Source organism: Lucilia sericata, unplaced genomic scaffold (assembly GCF_015586225.1).
Source record: "Lucilia sericata isolate MDLA Ls3-8-SP2 unplaced genomic scaffold, ASM1558622v1 Contig000960F_arrow, whole genome shotgun sequence".
Classification (NCBI taxonomy): domain Eukaryota; kingdom Metazoa; phylum Arthropoda; class Insecta; order Diptera; family Calliphoridae; genus Lucilia; species Lucilia sericata.
Window position 1 is genome coordinate 157,460 of NW_023994943.1, and position 22,848 is coordinate 180,307.

At 28.7% G+C, this 22,848-nt stretch overlaps 1 protein-coding gene across 1 annotated transcript in view; it reads left to right on the top strand.

The window, feature by feature from the left end:
* LOC119609302 (serine/threonine-protein kinase unc-51) overlaps positions 1 to 15,144 on the top strand; it is a 64,331-nt gene extending 49,187 nt beyond the window's left edge. Inside the window, exons 3-13 of the mRNA XM_037964031.1 lie at positions 3,586 to 3,673; positions 5,526 to 5,651; positions 5,737 to 5,810; positions 5,876 to 6,036; positions 6,175 to 6,311; positions 6,382 to 6,567; positions 9,215 to 9,383; positions 9,445 to 10,535; positions 10,600 to 10,736; positions 10,802 to 10,937; positions 15,003 to 15,144. Coding sequence (XP_037819959.1) covers positions 3,586 to 3,673; positions 5,526 to 5,651; positions 5,737 to 5,810; positions 5,876 to 6,036; positions 6,175 to 6,311; positions 6,382 to 6,567; positions 9,215 to 9,383; positions 9,445 to 10,535; positions 10,600 to 10,736; positions 10,802 to 10,937; positions 15,003 to 15,079 — 2,382 coding nt within the window. The 3' untranslated portion in view covers positions 15,080 to 15,144. The remainder of the gene's footprint in view (positions 1 to 3,585; positions 3,674 to 5,525; positions 5,652 to 5,736; positions 5,811 to 5,875; positions 6,037 to 6,174; positions 6,312 to 6,381; positions 6,568 to 9,214; positions 9,384 to 9,444; positions 10,536 to 10,599; positions 10,737 to 10,801; positions 10,938 to 15,002) is intronic.
* Positions 15,145 to 22,848: the final 7,704 nt, after the last annotated feature.

Below are 22,848 nucleotides of genomic sequence, written 5' to 3' on the forward strand. Positions count from 1 at the left end.
TTCTTTTTCACTGCTCTTCTTTTTGTTAGTGTTGTAATTTACTTAAACAAAACAGTTTTTGTAATTTGAGGCATTATTTGTCTATTTTTTATGTCTCTCTGTTTTTGCTTCTTTTTTTGTTTATAATTACAATTTCACTTCCGATTTTGTACATTATTTACAAAAAAGAACAACAATAAAGTATGTTCTCTATAAACAATTAAAGAAAGTCATTGACATGTTAAATGTTTCAGAAATAATGCCAACCATTCAGCCCGACCCGACATTCTGTTAAACCGTCCATTCATCCGTATGTCTGTCTCTTTTTTTAGTTTTAATTGTTTTGATTCTTTTGTATTGTAAACTTTTTAATGGTTTTGTTGTGGTTCAAAGTAGAAATGCGACCATCCATTCGATTTTATTTTTTCATTTTTTGTAAAGTTGTAAAAAAAATTGAATTTTTTTGTAAAAAATGTTTAACACATATGGGAATTTCTTGTTTTCCCCTTTTCGAAATTTACTGTATTCTGTTTAATAAAGGGTGATCTTTTTTGATGAGCGGGTTGACAACATTGTTAAAGAAGTTTTCTAGAGAAAACTGAACTATTAAGGTGAGAAATTATCTATAAAGAAGTTTTCTATAGAAAACTGATCTGCGACGAATTTGTTTTAAACAAAACTGATCGATAATCAAATGTTCAATAGAAAACTAATCGATGATGAAATATTTTTTATGGAAAACTGATCATTGATATAATTTTCTATAGAAAATTGAACGATAAAGAAGTTTTCTGCAGAAAAATTGTTAGATATAAAAGTTTACTGATCAATGATGAAATTCCTTACAGAAAAACTGATCGGCTATAAAGTTTTCTATAACAAAACTAATCGTTGATGAATTTTTCAGTTGAAAACTGACCGACGAAAAAGTTTTCTGTAGAAAAATTGATTGATTTTCTGAATAAAACTGATCGACGATAAAGTTTTCTATAGATAACTGATCGTTGTTAAAATTTTGTATAGAAAACGGATTGACCTGAAGTTTTCTATAAAACTAATCATCGACAAAGTTTTTTATAGAAAAAATATCAAGAAAACAGATCATTTATAGAGCTTTTTATGGAAAGCTGATCTTGTGTGAAGTTTTATATAGAAAACTGGTCGTAATGAAGTTTTCTATATAAAACTGATTTTTTTGAAGTTTTCTAGAGAAAACTAGTCATTGTAAATGTTTTCTAAAGAAATCCGATCGTTGTGAAAGTGTTCTATAGAAAAATGATCTGTAATGACGTTTACTATAGAAAACTGATTGTTGTTAAAGTTATCTATGGAAAACTGATCGTGGTTAAAGTTTTCCATAGAAAACTGATCGTTGCTGAAGTTTTGTATATAGATAACTGATCGTGGTTACAGTTTTCTATAGAAAACAGATCGTTGTTAAAGTTTTCTATAGAAAACTGATCGTTTTTAAAGTTTTCTATAGAAAACTGATCGTTTTTAAAGTTTTCTATAAAAAACTGATCGTTTTTAAAGTTTTCTATAGAAAACTGATCGTTTTTAAAGTTTTCTATAAAAAACTGATCGTTGTTAAAGATTTCTATGGAAAACTGATCGTTGTTAAAGTTTTCTATAGAAAACTGATCGTTGCTAAAGTTTTGTAAATAGAAAACTGATCGTTGTTAAAATTTTCCATATAAAACTGTTCGTTTTTAATGTTTTCTATAGAAAGTTGATCGTTATTAAAGTTTTCTGTAAAAAACTAATCGTTGTTAAGGTTTTCTATAAAAGAACTGATCGTTGTTAAAGTTTTCTACAGAAAACTGATTGTTGTGAAAGTGTCCTATAGAAAACTTATCGTTGTTAAAGTTTTCTATAGAAAACTGATTGTTGTTAAAGTTTTCTATAGAAAACTGGTCGTTTTTAAAGTTTTTTATAAAAAACTGATCGTTGTTAAAGTTTTCTATAGAAAACTGATCGTTGTTAAAGTTTTCTATAGAAAACTGATCGTTGCTAAAGTTTTGTATACAGAAAACTGATCGTCGTTAATGTTTTTTATAGAAAACTGATGGTTGTTAAAGTTTTCCATATAAAACTGTTCGTTGTTAATGTTTTCTATAGAAAGCTGATCGTTTTTAAAGTTTTCTATAGAAAACTGATCATTGTTAGAGTTTTCTATATTAAACTGATCGTTGTTAAAGTTTTCTATATTAAACTGATCGTTGTTAAAGTTTTCTATATGAAAGTGATCATTGTGAAAGTGTTCTATAGAAAATTGATCGTTTTTTAAAGTTGTCTATAGAAAACTGATCGTTGTTAAAGTTTTCTATAAAAAACTGATCGTTGTAAAAGTGTTCTACAGAAAACTGATCGTTTCTGAAGGTTTCTATAGAAAACTGATCGTTTCTGAAGTTTTCTATAGAAAACTGATCGTTGTTAAAGTTTTCGTTGATGAAATTTTCTGTAAAAACTGATTGACTGATCATTTTCTACTTCTCTTGAAAAGATCACCCTTTTTGATCATTACTTTTAGCTTTTAAATATAAAATTGATTTTAATTGCATTATAATGTCATTAATAAGATCATAAAAACAAATTATTTGTAAAGAAGAAAACTAAAATATGGGTTAATGCAGATTTGTTATAATACTTTGATTAAAATCTACAAAAACAAAGACTTTGTTGGACTTTGAATAACAACATATTTAATTTAAATTACAAGAAAAATAATTATTAAATAATAATAACAATTAAAAACGTCATTTAATATTTATATACTAAATATATTACAGCTGTAACTAACACAGTTACAGCTGTAACAAAACAGTTAAGTTGGCTATAGTAATATTATTAAAATATGGCAACTTCTTAATAACAGTGTGGCCTATTACTCTAGAAAATAAAAGCTCCACTAAGTCTATGATGTAGAAGTGATTTCATTGTTATTATTTTATTGATTAATTTAACATCCTGAAATGTTTTTGTTTTTGTTAAAATTTTAAGAGATTATTTCCTTACCACTTTAGACTAAAGTCTAGGGAAAACATTTTTGAACATAAACTTAGGAAATGACTCATAATTTTCTTTTGGTTGATGACCAACAATAAAATTTTTGTTTGCGCAATGGCAATAGCCATTTCAATGATGAAATTAAGTACTAGTAGTTGTTATTTAAAAGGGATTTTTTTATTTAAAGAATTTAAAAAAGAAATTTTAAAAATTTCTTGTCTACTAAATTCTTTAAAAAACTTTTTTTTTAAACCAGACTAGTAGGCTGTTTCAAATGATCATTTAAATTAGTTTTCAACTTGACAATAAGATCATTTTCATCTTTATCATAATCTAAATAAGACATTGCATGTGTCTGGTCTAGTGCAAATGAAATGCTATGACCGTTAAGTGTGCAAATAATATTTTAGTTAGTTCAGCAGTAATTTACACTTTGATTTATTTTTACAGGTCAAGTTTAAAATGATTTCTGTTAATTTCTCAAGATTAAGATCATTTAACGTACTAAGCAGTTAGTTATGCTGCTTTGTTTTAACTTTAGACTAATTTAAGTAATAAATTTTAATTTTATTTTTTATTTTTTTTTTTTTTTCATTCTAGTATTGCAATGGCGGTGATCTGGCAGATTATTTAAGTGTCAAGGGTACTTTGAGCGAGGATACAGTACGTTTGTTTTTAATACAATTGGGTAAGTATAAGAAGAATCTATTGATAAGAGTAAGTTAAAACTAAAACTGATCGTGGAAGAAAAATTCTATGGAAAACATAATGATCAGAATGTTGTTAAAAGAAAAGTGATCAATAAAGATGTTTTGACTGATCGATTATAAAAGTTCTTAATGAAAAAAGGATGATAAAGTTTTCAGTAGAAACTGATGGAAGATAAACATTTCTATAGAAAACTGATCAGTAATGAACATTTTTAATCAAAACTGATCGACAATAAGTATTCAATAGAAAACTGATCGATATTCAAGTTTTATTTAATGATCGACGATGATATGTTCAATGGAAAACTCATCGATAATGAAGTTCTCTATAGAAAACGAATCAATGATAAAGTTCTCTATAGAAAACTGATCGATGATAAAGTTTTCTATAGAAAACAGATCGACACTGAAGTATTCAATATAAAACTGATCGATGGACAACTGATCGATTTCATTGAAAAAAGATTCTTGAATTAGAAAACAGATCGACACTGAAGGATAAATAAGAGTAAGTTAAAATAAAAACTGATCGCTGTGAAGGATTTCTATAGAAAACAGAAGGATCAAGATATTTTTAAAAGAAAAGTGATCAATGAAGATGTTTAACTGATCGATAATAAAGTTCTTAATGGAAAATAAAAGGATGATAAAGTTTTCAGTAGAAACTGATCAAAGATGAACATTTCTATAGGAAACTGATCAGTAATGAACATTTTTTAAAGAAGACTGATCGAAAATGATATATTCAATAGAAAACTGATCGATATTCAAGTTTTATTTAAAAATACTGATCGAAGATGATATGTTCAATGGAAAACTGATCGATGATGAAGTTCTCTATAGAAAGCTGATCGATGCTGAAGTTCTCTATAGAAAACTGATCGACAATGAAGTATTCAATAGAATTTTATTTGAAAAAAGTGATCAATAATGAAAAGTTCAATAAAAAACTGATCGATTACATTGAAAAATGATTCCTGAAATAGAAATCTGAAGATAATTGATCAATAAACTTCAGAAAACTGATCGATAATGAAGTTTTTTATAGAAAAGTGGTCAACAATAAAGTTTTCTCTGGAAAACTGATCTATGATGAAGATTTCTATAGAAAACTGATCGATAATAAAGTTTTCAATAGAAAACTATAAATGGCCTTCTGAAAACTGATCGATGATGAAGTTTTCTATAGAAAACTGATGAATGATGAAGTTTTCTATAGAAAACAGATCGATGATGATGTTGTCAATAGAAAATTGATCAAGGACAAGGTTTACTATAGAAAACTGATCTATGGCAAAGTTTTCTTTAGAAAACTGATCGTTAGAACTGTTCGTTGAACAAGTTTTCTTTAGAAAACTGATCGTTGACAAAGCTTTCTTTAAAAAACTGATCGCTGAACCAGTTATCTTTAGAAAACTGATCATTGAACCAGTTTTCTTTAGAAAACTGATCATTGAACTAGTTTTCTTTAAAAAACTGATCATTGACAAAGTTTTCTATAGGAAACTGATCGCTAAGAAAGTTTTCTATAGGAAACTGATCGTTGACAAAGTTTTCTATAGAAAACTGATCGTTGAAGTAGATTTCTATAGAAAACGAATCGTTGAAGAATGCTTCTATAGAAAACTTAACATTGAACAAGCTTTCTATAGAAAACTGATTCTTTAAGGAGTTTTCTTTAATTAGCTGATCTTTGAAGGTACCTTCTATAAAAACTGATCGTTTAAGAAGTTTTCCATAGAAAAATGATCGTAGTAAGAAATTTCCGTAGAAAATTTATATAACAAATTTGTTTTAAACAAAATTTTGCTTTTCTCTTTTTTCTTTTAGCCGGTGCCATGAAAGCTTTATATACCAAAGGAATTGTGCATCGTGATCTAAAGCCACAAAATATATTATTATCGCACAATTATGGCAAAACACTGCCAGCACCCTCAAAAATAACACTAAAAATAGGTAAATTTATATAAAAAAGAACCTTAAAAAGTTTTGATTCAAATTATAAAAACAAAATTTTGCTTTGTTCTTTCCCTGTTTTTAGCTGATTTTGGTTTTGCTCGTTTTCTAAATGAAGGCGTTATGGCAGCAACATTATGTGGTTCACCCATGTATATGGTGGGTTTTGAATATTTGGAAACATTTAACAAGATTTTAACTATTTTATTGATTTTTTTTCTCAGGCTCCTGAAGTTATAATGTCTTTGCAATATGATGCTAAAGCTGATCTATGGTCTTTGGGTACGATCGTTTATCAGTGTTTAACCGGCAAAGCACCTTTCTATGCACAAACACCAAATGAATTGAAATTCTATTATGAACAAAATGCCAATTTAGCACCCAAGTAAGTGGTTTTGTTTTTAGATTTTTAGCTAAAAATCTAAAAATATTTTTATTTAAAATGCATTTAATATTTGTTTTTGGGCTAAATTTGTTTTTACAATTTGTGTTTATTTTAATGTATTTTGCTTTTGCTTTTTAGAATACCCAATGGTGTTTCACCCGAATTACGTGATTTGTTATTGTGTCTATTGCGACGCAATGCCAAGGACAGAATTTCTTTTGAAAGCTTTTTCAATCATCGTTTCTTACAGGGCAAAAAGGCGGCTACATCACCAGGTATGAACAATTATTTTTTATTATTAAAAAGGAATTTTTTTTCTTATTAAACATTTTTGTTTTTGTTTAGGTGATATACCAGCTTCTTTGGCTATGGGCACTACACCCCCAACAAAATCGAAAAGTCCCTTACAGCAACAACTTGAACAACAGCAGCAGCAACAACAGCAACAGTTGCAGCAGCAATTACAGCAACAAAAACAACAACAGCCACAACTACAAAGAGCCGATGATGATTTTCAAGATGAAAATGCTGGTAAGTAAGGGGAAAGTTTTAGATTTAGCTCGCAACATAGAATAGGAAATTGACTAGACTAGACTATAGACTAGACTATAGACTAGACTATAGACTAGACTATAGACTAGACTATAGACTAGACTATAGACTAGACTATAGACTAGACTATAGACTAGACTATAGACTAGACTATAGACTAGACTATAGACTAGACTATAGACTAGACTATAGACTAGACTATAGACTAGACTATAGACTAGACTATAGACTAGACTATAGACTAGACTATAGACTAGACTATAGACTAGACTATAGACTAGACTATAGACTAGACTATAGACTAGACTATAGACTAGACTATAGACTAGACTATAGACTAGACTATAGACTAGACTATAGACTAGACTATAGACTAGACTATAGACTAGACTATAGACTAGACTATAGACTAGACTATAGACTAGACTATAGACTAGACTATAGACTAGACTATAGACTAGACTATAGACTAGACTATAGACTAGACTATAGACTAGACTATAGACTAGACTATAGACTAGACTATAGACTAGACTATAGACTAGACTATAGACTAGACTTTAGACTAGACTATAGACTAGACTAGACTAGACTATAGACTAGACTATAGACTAGACTATAGACTAGAACTATAGACTAGACTATAGACTAGACTATAGACTAGAATGTAGACTAGACTATAGACTAGACTATAGACTAGACTTAGACTAGACTAGGACTACTAGACGAGACTATAGACTACTAGACTAGACTAGACTATAGACTAGACTATACTAGACTAGACTATAGACTAGACTATAGACTAGACTATAGACTAGACTATAGACTAGACTATAGACTAGACTATAGACTAGACTATAGACTAGACTATGGACTAGACCATAGAACTAGACTATAGACTAGACTATAGACTAGACTATAGACTAGACTATAGACTAGACTATGGACTAGACTATAGACTAGACTATAGACTAGACTATAGACTAGACTATAGACTAGACTATAGACTAGACTATAGACTAGACTATATACTAGACTATAGACTAGACTATAGACTAGAACTAGACTAGACTATGACTAGACTAAGACTAGACTAGAGACTATAGACTAGACTATAGACTATACTAGACTATAGACTAGACTATAGACTAGACTATAGACTAGACTATAGACTAGACTATAGACTAGACTATAGACTAGACTATAGACTAGTCTGTAGACTAGCTAGAGTTAGACTAGACTATAGACTAGACTATAGACAAGACTATAGACAAGACTATGGACTAGACTATAAAATATAGTTATGACTAGACTATAGACTAGACTATAGACTAGACTATAGACTAGACTATAGACTAGACTATAGACTAACTATATACTAGACTATAGACTAGACTATAGACTAGACTATAACTAGACTATAGACTAGACTATAGACTAACTATAGACTAGACTATAGACTAGACTATAACTAGACTAGTAACTAGACTATAGAACTAGACTATAGATAGACTATAGACTAGACTATAGACTAGACTATAGACTAGACTATAGACTAGACTATAGACTAGACTATAGACTAGACTATAGACTAGACTATTAACTAGACTATTAACTAGACTATTAACTAGACTATAGACTAGACTATAGACTAGACTATAGACTAGACTATAGACTAGACTATAGACTAGACTATAGACTAGACTATAGACTAGACTATAGACTAGACTATAGACTAGACTATAGACTAGACTATAGACTAGACTATAGACTAGACTATAGACTAGACTATAGACTAGACTATAGACTAGACTATAGACTAGACTATAGACTAGACTATAGACTAGACTATAGACTAGACTATAGACTAGACTATAGACTAGACTATAGACTAGACTATAGACTAGACTATAGACTAGACTATAGACTAGACTATAGACTAGACTATAGACTAGACTAGACTAGACTATAGACTAGACTATAGACTAGACTATAGACTAGACTATAGACTAGACTATAGACTAGACTATAGACTAGACTATAGACTAGACTATAGACTAGACTATAGACTAGACTATAGACTAGACTATAGACTAGACTATAGACTAGACTATAGATTAGACTATAGACTAGACTATAGACTAGACTATAGACTAGACTATAGACTAGACTATAGACTAGACTATAGACTAGACTATAGACTAGACTATAGACTAGACTATAGACTAGACTATAGACTAGACTATAGACTAGACTATAGACTAGACTATAGACTAGACTATAGACTAGACTATAGACTAGACTATAGACTAGACTATAGACTAGACTATAGACTAGACTATAGACTAGACTATAGACTAGACTATAGACTAGACTATAGACTAGACTATAGACTAGACTATAGACTAGACTATAGACTAGGCTAGACTATAGACTAGACTATAGACTAGACTATAGACTAGACTATAGACTAGACTATAGACTAGACTAGACTAGACTATAGACTAGACTATATAGACTAGACTATAGACTAGACTATAGACTAGACTATAGACTAGACTATAGACTAGACTAGACTATAGACTAGATCGATAAACTAAATTTTGATTTCCTTTTTTATTTACAGTTTCGGTGGTTGAAAATCCTGCTATTTGTGCTACCATCACAAATGTGGGCATTTTATGTGAAAGTGAAAATAATACCGAATCTTCAGGATCACATGAAGATTCTGATGATTTTGTATTAGTACCCAAAAATCTTCCAGAAGATCAAAATGTTATTGACTATGAAAAGAAGTAAGTTTTCCGCGAAGTAAAAAGCAAATGTAAAGAAATTTAATTTAAAATTTGTCCACAGACATTCCACTAAACAGAACGCTAATGCCGCAGCAGTGCAAAATCAGTCCAGTCCTCCAAGACCTAGTACTTTGCCAATATCAGAACCCAAACCGGTGCCAGCACCAGTAAGACGTTATTCTACTAATAACACGGCAGCAGCGGGGGTAGCAGCCACAGCACCTAATACATCGCCCTTGGATAAGAATCAAGTACGTTATAGGGCGAATAGTGAACAAATATCATCGCCAAAATTGTCCACTACGGCTCCTACAGCCTCACCGGCTCAACAGATACCCAGATCTCAACCGATTAGTGTTAAGGGCCGACAGGAACATCGTAAAAGTAGTGTTAGTAGTGATATTAATTCTATATCACCACCAGCCGTACAATTTGCTATTGGTACACCACCCACGGGTAGACATCGTTCTACTTCTGGTGGCTCACTATCGGAAACACCACCACCCTCGGCTCCTAGCACTTGGCAGGTGAGTCCTGGTGGTAATACACAATCGCCTTTAAGACGCTCCGGACATAGTTCACCAGTGCTTCCGTCCGCTCTCACAAAACTACCCACTCTGGGTAGTCCTACTTTAATGGTGGCTCCCGGTTCAGTGGGTTCTTTGGGATCTGGTTCTGGTTCTTCGGAAAATAACAATCAACATCCCATGTTGGGACCCAGAGCTTTCACTTTACCCGAATTGGGAGCCACTGGCGGTTTACAGAGTTTATTGGATACCAATGCCGCTGGAGCAGGAGGTAATCCCTCTGATAGCCATCATCATTTGCATGCATTCCATGCTCCCGAATTGTCGGAAGAAACCCTTATGGATCGTGAACACAATGAAACCTTGTCCAAATTGAATTTTGTCTTAGCACTAACCGATTGCATACAAGAAGTGGCTGATTCACGTTGTGCCCCTCTCTCCGCTTTAATGGCAGCCGGCTCTAATGAACAACCACAAATCCCACCGCATGCTCCTGAGCATTGTAAGAGAGCCGAGAGATTAGTGTTATTGGTAAGAGCTTTACAATTGCTATCATCCGGCCTAAATTTGGCTTCACAACAGCTGAGAAGTGGCAACTTGAAGCCTTCATCTAATGTTAAAAACGGTAGGATTTACCTTTAAATAAAAGTTTTTGAAAATTATTAAATTTGTTTTTTTCCTAATACCAGCTTTATTAACCATGAATTCAAAATATCGCAGCATTTTATTTGAATCGAAAAAATTAAATGGCACTGGTCTATTGCAAAAAGCCAATGCATTTAATATAACAGCTGATAAAATTTTATACGATTATGCTTTAGATATGGTAAGTTATTTATTAATTAAATAGCTTAATAACAATAGTAATTGTTTATTTTTATTTTGCAATAGTGCCAGGCCGCTGCTTTAGATGAATTATTGAGTAATACCAAAAATTGTTTTGAACGTTATAATACAGCTCATATTTTGTTACATTCATTGGTTCAGAAATGTAATCATCCACAAGATAAAATGCTTTTAAATAAATGTAAGTAGAAAAATAATTAAGAATATTTAACAAATTCGAAATAAAATTTTACAAATTCAGATGAAAACGTATAAGAAAACAGTATGACAAGTTTGTTAAAGATAATTTCTAAAGAAAACTGATCGGTTTAAGAAGTTTCCTAAAGAAAATTGATCGTTAAAGAAGTTTTCTAAAGAAATCTAATCTATGTTGAAGTTTTCTATAGAAAACTGGTAGATAATGAGAAGTTTTATATAAAATTAGAACTATAAAGATGTTTTCTAAAAAAACAGATCGATAATGAAGTTTTCCATAGATAATTGATCAAAAAATAAAGTTTTCTAAAGAAAACTGATCGTTACAGAGGATTTTTGTAAAGAAAACATATCGAGGACGAAGTTATTTATAGAAAACTGCTCGATAATAAAATTGTATACAGAAAATTTTTTGCTGAAGAAGTTTTCTAAAGAAAACAGATCGATGATAAAGTTTACTTAATAAAACTGATCGCTAAAGGGATGTTTTATATAAAAAAGAGAACGATAAAGAACGTTTCTATAGAAAACTGATCGATGATGAAATTTTCTATAGAAAGCAGATCGATGATGAAGTTTTCTAAAGAAAGCAGATAGGTGATGAAATTTTCTAAAGAAAACTAATTGATGATAAAGTTTTGAAAGAAAACTGATCGATACAGATGATTGTTCGAAAGAAAACATATCGATGATGAAGTTATTTATAGAAAACTGATCGATATTAAAGTTTTATAAAGAAAATTTATCGCTGAAGAAGTTTTCTACAGAAAAGTGATCGTTGATAAAGTTCACTTAAGAAAACTGATCGATACAGGGATGTTTTATATAAAAAATAGAATGATAAAGGAGTTTTCTATAGAAAACTGATCGATGATAAAGTTTTCTATAGAAAACTGGTCGATGATTAAGTTTTCCATAGAAAAATGATCAAAAATAAAGTTTTCTAAAGAAAACTGATCGATGATAAAGTTTTCTATAGAAAACTGATCGATGCAGAAGTTTTCTAAAGAAAACTGATCGTTAAAAAAGTTTTCGAAAGAAATCTAATAGATGATGAAGTTTTATAAAAAAAACAGATCGATGATGAAGTTTTCCATAGAAAACTGATCAAAAAATAAAGTTTTCTAAAGAAAACTGATCGTTACAGAGGATTTTTGCAAAGAAAACATGTCGATAGAAAACTGATCGATAGTAAAGTTTAATAAAGAAAATTTGTCGCTGAAGAAGTTTTCTAAAGAAAACAGATCGATGATAAAGTTTTCTTAAGAAAACTGATCGACAAAGAGATGTTTTATATAAAAAGTAATACGATAAAGAACGTTTCTAATCGATGATGAAGTTTTCTATAGAAAACTGGTCGATAATGAGAAGTTTTATATAAAAATAGAACTATAAAGATGTTTTCTAAAAAAACTGATCGATGATAAAGTTTTCTATAGAAGTTTAGGAAGTTTTCGAAAGAAATCTAATCGATCATGAAGTTTCCTATAGAAAACTGGTCGATGATGAAGTTTTCCATAGAAAACTGATCAAAAATAAAGTTTTCTAAAGAAAACTGATCGATGATAAAGTTTTCTATAGAAAACTGATCGTTGAAGAAGTTTTCTTAAGAAAACTGATCGTTAAAGAAGTTTTCGAAAGAGATCTAATAGATGATGAAGTTTTCTATAGAAAACTGATCGATGATGAAGTTTTCCATAGAAAACTGATCAAAAAATAAAGTTTTCTAAAGAAAACTGATCGTTACAGAGGATTTTTGTAAAGAAAACATATCGAGGAATTTATTTATAGAAAAACTGATCGAAAGTAATCATTGAATTAGATTCTTGTTTATAATTGATCGTGGAATAAGCTTTCTGTAGAAGTAGATTTCTATAGAAAACTGATCGTTGAAGTTGATTTCTGTAAAAAACTGTAAATTGAAGTAAATTTTTATTAAAATCTGATCGTTAAAGTGGATCTCATTGCAAAACTGATCATCGAAGTAAATTATTAAAAAAAACTGATCATTGAAGAAGATTTCTATAGAAAAGTGATCATTGAAGTAGATTTCTACAGAAAACTGATCGTTTAAATTGATTTCTGTAAAAAACTGATCATTGAAGTAAATTGCTATTCCAATCTGATCGTTAAAGCGGATCTCAATGGAAAATTGATCTTAAAAATAAATTTTTCTAAAAAAAACTGATCGTTGAAGAGAATTTTTATAGAAAACTGATCGTTGAAGTTGATTTCTGTAAAACATTGATCACTGAAGTAAATTGCTATTTCAATCTGATCGTTAAAGTGGATCTCAATGGAAAATTGATCTTCAAAGTAAATTTTTATAAAAACGACTGATCATTGAAGAAACTTTCTATAGAAAAGTGATCATTGAAGTAGATTTCTATAGAAAACTGATCGTTGAAGAACATTTCTATAGAAAACTGATCGTTGAAATTGAATTCTGTAAAAAACTGATCATTGAAGTAAATTCTTATTTAAATCTGATCGTTAAAATGGATATGAATGGAAAATAGATCTGCAAAGTAAATTTTTATAAAAACGACTGATCATTGAAGAAAATTTCTAAAGAAAAGTGATCATTGAAGTAGATTTCTATAGAAAACTGATCGTTGAAGTTGAATTCTGTAAAAAACAGATCATTGAAGTAAATTGCTATTCAAATCTGATGGTTTTAGGGGATTTCTATTGAAAACAGATCATCCAAGTAAATTTTTATAAAAACGACTGATCATGGAAGAAACTTTCTAAAGAAAGGTGGTCATTGAAGTTTATTTCTATAACAAACTGATCGTTGAAGAAAATTTCTATAGAAAAATGATCGTTGAAGTAGATTTCTATAAAAAACTGATCAGTAAAGAAATTTTCTATAGAAAAGAGATCGTTGAAGTAGATTTCTATAGAACACTTTTCATTGAAGAACATTTCTTTGGAAAACTGATCGTTGAAGTTGATTTCTGTAAAAAACTGATCATTGAAGTAAATTTCTATTAAAATCTGATCGTTAAAGTGGATCTCAATGGAAAACTGATCTTAGAAGTAAATTTTTATAAAAACAACTGACAATAGAAAAAGATTTCTATAGAAAAGTGATCGTTGAGTAGATTTCTATAAAAAACTGATCGTTGAAGTTGATTTCTGTAAAAAAACTGATCATTGAAGTAAATTTCTATTAAAATCTGATGGTTTTTGGCGATTTCTATTGAAAACGACTGATCATTGAAGAAACTTTCTAAAGAAAGGTGATCATTGAAGTAGATTTCTATAGAAAACTGATCGTTGAAGAAAATTTCTATAGAAAAATGATCGTTGAAGTAGATTTCTATAGAACACTGATCATTGAAGAACAATTCTTTGGAAAACTGATCGTTGAAGTTGATTTCTGTAAAAAACTGATCATTGAAGTAAATTTCTATTAAAATCTGATCGTTAAAGTGGATCTCAATGGAAAACTGATCTTGAAAGTAAATTTTTATAAAAACAACTGATAATAGAAAAAGATTTCTATAGAAAAGTGATCGTTGAGTAGATTTCTATAAAAAACTGATCGTTGAAGTTGATTTCTGTAAAAAAACTGGTCATTGAAGTAAATTTCTATTAAAATCTGATCGTTAAAGTGGATCACAAGGGAAAACTGATCTTTGAATTAAATTTTTTTAAAAACTGATCATTGGAAAAGATTTCTTTAGAAAAGTGATCGTTGAAATAGATTTTTATAGAAAACTGATCAGTAAAGAAAAATTTCTATAGAAAAATGATCATTGTAGTAGATTTTTGTAGAAAACTGATCGTTGAAGTTGATTTCCGTAAAAAACTGATCATTGAAGTAAATTTCTATTAAAATTTGATCGTTAAAGTGGATCTCAATGAAAAACTGATCTTGGAAGTAAATTTTTATAAAAACAACTGATAATAGAAAAAGATTTCTATAGAAAAGTGATCGTTGAGTAGATTTCTATAGAAAGTTTGAAGGAAGTTTTCATTTCGTTTGATTTTCTTTAATAATATATTAATAAATGAAAATATGTTTCTTTTCTTTTTATTACAGATCGTGATGCTGTGGAAAAACGTTTAAATATTTTACAACAACAAGGTTATATATATGTAACCGATGAAAATTCTTAAGTTAGGAAATATAACAATAAACCACAACATCATGAACAATTTTTCTGTTGGAAAAACTAAAAAAACACAAATTCTTTTTTTTTTTAGAAATTTTTTTTCTTAAATTAACTTTTTGCAATTATTATTTTAAATATTTAAAATGAAGCTAAAACCTTAAACAAAATGTGATTATTTATTTTCCTTAAAACTTAGAAAAACACAGAAGAAAATAAATTGCAAGAGGAGGTTGGGGCTTTGAAAAAAAATGTATGTAAATATTTAGGATTTTTTTTAAATAATTTAAATTGTTTCTTAGATTTTAAAAATATTCTTTTAATTTTAATATTAACTTAAAATAAGTAAAAAAAAACAGAAAAGGGCTTGCAATTTTTTAAAAAGTTTAATTTTTTTATTATAATTTTGAAGTGTTTGTATGAGTTTTTACAAATTTGTTTTTTTAAAGTTAATAACAAATAGCAAACAGAAAGATAAAAACGTATTTATTTAATAAGTATGTATTTAAACTATTAAAATAGGGCTTCAAAACTGCTCTCCCTTTCCCCTCTTAAACCCCCCCCCCACTACTATTTGTATGGTTTGAAAAGAACAAAAACTTTGAAATTTGAATTATGAAAAAAAATTTAATTTTTAAGCAAAACTTTTGTAGTAGTTTAAGTTTAAGCAACAAAACATTAACTATACATTTAAACTTTAATATAAAAACAAAATCAACTGTATTAATTTATGTTTTTTTTTTAAACAATTGTTTTATTTTTCTTTGTTTTTTATTATTATTTATAGTTTTATTAATAATTTATAATTAAAATTAAAAAATTTTTAAAGTTGTTTTTTTCTACAATTTTTTTTTAAATTTTCTATTAACTATTATTGCTCTTAATTATATAAATAATTATATTGTATTGTTTTGAAATCTTTACTAAACATTTTCATATTTTATTTCTATTTAGTTTGAAATATGATGCAAAATTAAAACAAAAAACAAAAAAAAAAAAAAAATCATAATAAATATTCCAAAAAATAAATAAAAACATACGAAATATTCATGAATATAAATATAATATTAAAAAAAATAGTTTTATTTTTAATTAAATTAAAAATTTAACATAAATAACAGTATGATAGCCGTGGGTGTTTAAAGAGAAAAGTGATCGTTGAAGTAGATTTTTGAAAAACTGATCCTAGCAACAGATTTCTATAGTAAATTAATCTTTAAAGTAGATTTCTAAAGTAAATTTTATAAGGAAAACTGATCTCTTAAAGTAAATTTCTATAGAAGACTGATCATGAAAGAAAATTTCTAAAGAAAACTGATCGTAGAAGTAGATTTCTAAAGAAAACTGATCGTAGAAGTAGATTTCTAAAGAAAACCGATCTTTGAAGTACATTTCTTAAGAAAAACGATCATTGAAGTAGAATTCTTAAAAGAAAACAGATCGTAGAACAGATCATAAAAGTAGATTTCTAAAGAAACTCGATCGTTGAAGTAGATTTCTAAAGAAAACTGATCATAAAAGAAGATTTCTAAAGAAACTCGATCGTTGAAGTCGATTTCTAAAGAAAACTGATCGTTGAAGTGAATTTCTTAAGAAAACTGATCGTTCAAATATAATTCTATAATTTGAAATAGATTTCTATAGAAAACTGATCGTTCAAGTAAGAATTCCGATCATTGAAGTAGATTTCTTAAGAAAATCGATCGTTTAAGTAGATTTCTTAAAAGAAAACTGATCGTTAAAGTAGATTTCTAAAGAAAACTGATCGTTAAAGTAGATTTCTAAAGAAAATTGATAATTAAAGAAGATTTCTAAAGAAAACCGATCGTTGAAGTGGAATTCTTAAGAAAACTGATCGTTGAAATGTAATTCTATAATTTGAAATAGATTTCTATAGAAAACAGATCGTTGAAGCCGATTTCTAAAGAAAACTAATCATTATAGAAGATTTCTAAAGAATATCGATTATTGAAGTAGATTTCTTAAGAAAACTGATCGTTGAAATGTAATTCTATAATTTGAAAAAGATTTCTATAGAAAAGTGATCGTTTGAAGTAGAATTCTTAAAAGAACCTGAACGTTAAAGTATATTTATAAAGAAAACTGATCATTCAAAAAGGATTTCTATATAAAAGTGATCGTTTATATAGAAATTGTTGAAGTAGTTAGTTATTAGTTAGTGTAGTCAGTAGATAGTTAGTTAGTTAGTTAGTTAGTTAGTTAGGTTTAAGTTCGTTAGTTAGACTAGTTAGTTAGTTAGTTAGTAGTAGGTTAGTAGTTGTTAGTTAGTTAGTTAGTTCAGTAGTTAGTTAGTTAGTTAGTTAGTTAGGGGTTAGTTTAGTTAGTTCGTTAGTAGTTAGTTAGTTAGTTAGTAGGTCGTTAGTTAGTAGTCAGTTAGTTAGTAGTTAAGTTAGTTAGTAGTTAGTTAGTTAGTTAGTAGTTAGTTAGTTAGTTAGTTAGTTAGTTAGTTAGTTAGTTAGTTAGTTAGTTAGTTAGTAGTTAGTTAGTTAGTTAGTTAGTAGTTAGTTAGTTAGTTAGTTAGTTAGTAGTTAGTTAGTTAGTTAGTAGTAGTTAGTTAGTTAGTTAGTTAGTTAGTAGTTAGTTAGTAGTTAGTAGTTAGTTAGTTAGTTAGTTAGTTAGTTAGTAGTTACTTAGTTAGTTACTTAGTTAGTTACTTAGTTAGTTAGTTAGTTAGTACTTAGTTAGTTACTTAGTTAGTTAGTTAGTTAGTTAGTTAGTTAGTTAGTTAGTTAGTTAGTTAGTTAGTAGTTAGTTAGTTAGTTAGTTAGTAGTTAGTTAGTTAGTTAGTTAGTTAGTAGTTAGTTAGTTAGTTAGTAGTTATTAAGTTAGTTAGTTAGTTAGTAGTTAGTTAGTTAGTTAGTTAGTTAGTTAGTCAGTTAGTTAGTTAGTTAGTTAGTTAGTTAGTTAGTAGTTAGTTAGTTAGTTAGTTAGTTAGTTAGTTAGTTAGTTAGTTAGTTAGTTAGTTAGTTGTTAGTTAGTTAGTAGTTAGTAGTTAGTTAGTTAGTTAGTTAGTTAGTTAGTTAGTTAGTTAGTTAGTAGTTAGTTAGTAGTTAGTTAGTTAGTTAGTTAGTTAGTAGTTAGTTAGTTAGTTAGTTAGTTAGTAGTTAGTTAGTTAGTTAGTTAGTTAGTTAGTTAGTAGTTAGTAGTTAGTTAGGTAGTTAGTTAGTTAGTTAGTTAGTTAGTTAGTTAGTTAGTTAGTTAGTTAGTTAGTTAGTTAGTTAGTTAGTTAGTTAGTAGTTAGTTAGTTAGTTAGTTAGTTAGTTTGTGTTGTTAGTTAGTTAGTTAGTTAGTTAGTTAGTTAGTTAGTTAGTTAGTTAGTTAGTTAGTTAGTTAGTTAGTTAGTAGTTAGTTAGTTAGTTAGTTAGTTAGTTAGTTAGTTAGTTAGTAGTTGGTTAGTTAGTTAGTACTGTTAGTAGTTAGTTAGTTAGTTAGTTAGTTAGTTAGTTAGTTAGTTAGTAGTTAGTTAGTTAGTTAGTTAGTTAGTAGTTAGTTAGTTAGTTAGTAGTTAGTTAGTTAGTAGTTAGTTAGTTAGTTAGTTAGTTAGTTAGTTAGTTAGTTAGTTAGTTAGTAGTTAGTTAGTTAGTTAGTTAGTTAGTTAGTTAGTTAGTTAGTTAGTTAGTTAGTTAGTTAGTTAGTTAGTTAGTTAGTTAGTTAGTTAGTTAGTTAGTAGTTAGTTAGTTAGTTAGTTAGTGTAGTAGTTAGTTAGTTAGTTAGTTAGTTAGTTAGTTAGTTAGTTAGTTAGTTAGTTAGTTAGTTAGTTAGTTAGTTAGTAGTTAGTTAGTTAGTTATGTTAGTTAGTTAGTTAGTTAGTTAGTTAGTTAGTTAGTTAGTAGTTAGTTAGTTAGTTAGTTAGTTAGTTAGTTAGTTAGTAGTTAGTTAGTAGTTAGTTAGTTAGTAGTTAGTTAGTAGTTAGTTAGTTAGTTAGTTAGTTAGTAGTTAGTTAGTTAGTTAGTAGTTAGTTAGTTAGTTAGTTAGTTAGTTAGTAGTTAGTTAGTTAGTTAGTTAGTTAGTAGTTAGTTAGTTAGTTAGTTAGGTAGTTAGTTAGTTAGTTAGTTAGTTAGTTAGTTAGTTAGTTAGTTAGTTAGTTAGTTAGTTAGTTAGTTAGTTAGTTAGTTAGTTAGTTAGTTAGTTAGTTAGTTAGTAGTTAGTTAGTTAGTTAGTTAGTTAGTTAGTTAGTAGTTAGTTAGTTAGTTAGTTAGTTAGTTAGTTAGTAGTTAGTTAGTTAGTTACTTAGTTAGTTATTAGTTAGTTAGTTAGTTAGTTAGTAGTTAGTTAGTTAGTTTAGTTAGTTAGTTAGTTAGTTAGTTAGTTAGTTAGTTAGTTAGTTAGTTAGTTAGTTAGTTAGTTATTAGTTAGTATTAGTTAGTTAGTTAGTTAGTTAGTTAGTTAGTTAGTTAGTTAGTTAGTTAGTTAGTTAGTTAGTTAGTTAGTTAGTTAGTTAGTTAGTTAGTTAGTAGTTAGTTAGTTAGTTAGTTAGTTAGTTAGTAGTTAGTTAGTTAGTTAGTTAGTTAGTTAGTTAGTTAGTTAGTTAGTTAGTTAGTAGTAGTTAGTTAGTTAGTTAGTTAGTTAGTTAGTTAGTTAGTTAGTTAGTTAGTTAGTTAGTTAGTTAGTTAGTAGTAGTTAGTTAGTTAGTTAGTTAGTTAGTTAGTTAGTTAGTTAGTTAGTAGTAGTTAGTTAGTTAGTTAGTTAGTTAGTTAGTTAGTAGTTAGTTAGTTAGTTAGTTAGTTAGTTAGTTAGTTAGTTAGTTAGTTAGTTAGTTAGTTAGTTAGTAGTTAGTTAGTTAGTTAGTTAGTTAGTTAGTAGTTAGTTAGTTAGTTAGTTAGTTAGTTAGTTAGTTAGTTAGTTAGTTAGTTAGTTAGTTAGTTAGTTAGTTAGTTAGTAGTTAGTTAGTTAGTTAGTTAGTAGTTAGTTAGTTAGTTAGTTAGTTAGTTAGTTAGTTAGTTAGTTAGTTAGTTAGTTAGTTAGTTAGTTAGTTAGTTAGTTAGTTAGTTAGTTAGTTAGTTAGTTAGTAGTTAGTTAGTTAGTTAGTTAGTAGTAGTTAGTAGTTAGTTAGTAGTAGTTAGTTAGTTAGTTAGTTAGTAGTTAGTTAGTTAGTAGTTAGTAGTTAGTTAGTTAGTTAGTTAGTTAGTTAGTTAGTTAGTTAGTTTTGAAAGGAGGATGTATATACATCAAATCCGAAGAAATTTACCTAAGCCTCCATTGGGCCTGTTCCTTCACCAGTGCCTCAGGTGGGCATCGAACCCATCACCTCCGGTCTACCAGCCAGAACACTAAACCTACTTGAGGCCCACTGAAATAGATTTCTTAAAAAAAACTGATGGTTTGAAGAATTCCATAGAAAACTGTCATTGAACAAGTTTTCTATAAAAAATGATCGTTGATTAAGTTTTCTATAGAAAACTGATCGTTGATCAAGTTTTCTTCCAAAGAATATTTAACGTGGATGAATAGTTCTAAATGAAAACATTCATTAATAAAGTTTTCTATTCAATGCTGATCGTTTGTGAATAGTTCTGGAGGAAAGTTATCGTTTATGACTTTTTCTTACTGATCTTTCAGGAAGTTTCTATAAAATATTGATTGTTAATGAAGGGTTCTATAGAAAGCCGAGCGATAATGAACTTTTCTATAAAATGCAGATCATTACTGAAGAATTCTATAGAAAGCCTATCAATAATGAAGTTTTCTTTAAAATACTGATCGTTAATGAAGAATTCTATAGAAAACCGAGCGATACTGAAGTTTTCTATGAAATACTGATCGTTTATGAAGAATTCTATAGAAATCGAATTGTTAATGCAGTTTGCTATAGAATACTGATCAACTTAGAAGTTTTCTAATAAAAAACTATTCGTTACAGAGTGAATAAAGTTTTGTATAGAAAATTGATCTTGCATAAAGTTTTCTATAGGTTTATATAGAAAATTGATAACATTTAAAGATCAGGAATCTAAATTAAATTGTTTTCTATGAAAAAATGCATCCGGTACGATTCATATAGAAAATGTTGGACCTAATCAGTAGAAATAATAGATATTTGTTAAAACCTTAAAGAGGTCCAAAAATAATAAAAAAAGCGAAATATAGTAAAAATCTCGATAATAACAGAGTTGAAAATATCACAGAGGAGTTTAGCCTTGACGTAACTGCTTATATTTAAGAAGTCTTTTGCATTATTGGTACCGTATTTCTTTATAGTATATCAGACGATAATGGCAGTAAGTTTAAAACATGATACATGCTATAGGCAGTGGACTTCTTGAACATAAGACTTAACTAATCATTTGGATTTTGAAATTTTGAACTAAGAAAATGTTTTAGGGGCTCAGGTGGTATTAGGGGACTTGTATTATATAACGAATGATGTCTTGCGGCAAAATCTCTGGGTGAAGGAAAATATGCAGCTGGAAATTGCCTATTATATGGCGCTAAATCGGGATAATGATGATAACTATAGGGATTTGGTAAATAGCTCATATTTAGAACACTTTTTGGATATGCAGATTTATGAGGAATTTCAAAAGATCTACTCTCTCTACTAAGAAAGGAGTTATGTGAGCAATATTGCTTTGCGGGTATTAATAGATTATCATTTGGCACTTGATGCTCTCGGTTTTGATGTAGATTGTAGGGATACAAATAAGGTCTATAAATTTGGGAATATTGTGAAGGTATTAGCTCGGCAGGGGAATTTTCAGTTACTCGAGTGTAATTATAAGAATTTGTTAAGGTAACCGAATTTGCGATTGATGCTTGACTCGTTATTGATTTGTGCAGATGATTATGATGATTAGGAATTCTATATAAACGTAAAGGATTATAAGTTGCAAATGATGTGCAATTTGTTTGTGCTTGGGTATATATAAGACTATATAGATTGGTTGTAGATGTATTTGAAGTTGTTGAAATTTGGTCGCTTGACCTATTTTGGGTGTCCTTGAAAATGCTGACATCGTGTTGAGTTAAGTCACTTCCCAGCCTTTGTCTCTTTGAACCTGATATCCTTAAAGATTCTTTACATGTTTTCCTTGGAGTTAATTTTCTTCTTATGTGTTTTAATCTACACTGTTGATCTTGATCCTCTTCGAATGTTTGTTTCAGGGGACAGTTTAGATCCAAATTCTGCTCAGGAATTGAACGATATGCATTGAAACCATCTATTTCCTTTGATATAGCTTCTCTATTCAAATCAAACGAACTTTCCGATGTATTCTTATAGACAGACCTATGCATTGCTTCATCTACAAATGTTTGCAAAGAAGTTATTGGACTATCTTTAAAAGTAGGACCTATATAAGATTCCAAATTTGAGTGTTTAAAACTGTCGACAGATTCTTTGTTAAGATTAGGCCATATTTGTTTAAGTATATCATTATCGGTTAATTTTATATCGGAAACTATTGACACATCTGAATTTTTCCCTTTTAGATTTCCACTATTATCTGGTACTGGAACTTTTTGGAGGGAACTACATTGCATATCTTTAAAGTTGATTTTTGGACATAGTATATCGGATGTTTTAAACGTGATCGTTTTTGTTGGCATCGTATCCGCTTCTATTAGTATTGTTACTGTTTCCTGTGGGTCTGTTGAGTTTGTGGGAGGTTTGTTTAAAGACGTATCTTGAGACCTTGAATGAAAGATTTATAAACTTTTTATTATATAAAAAAATCTTCTCTTAGAACAGAACTAGAACTGAAAGCTAAAACTGACAGAATTAGAACTGACAGATCTAGAACTGAACTAGAACTGAAC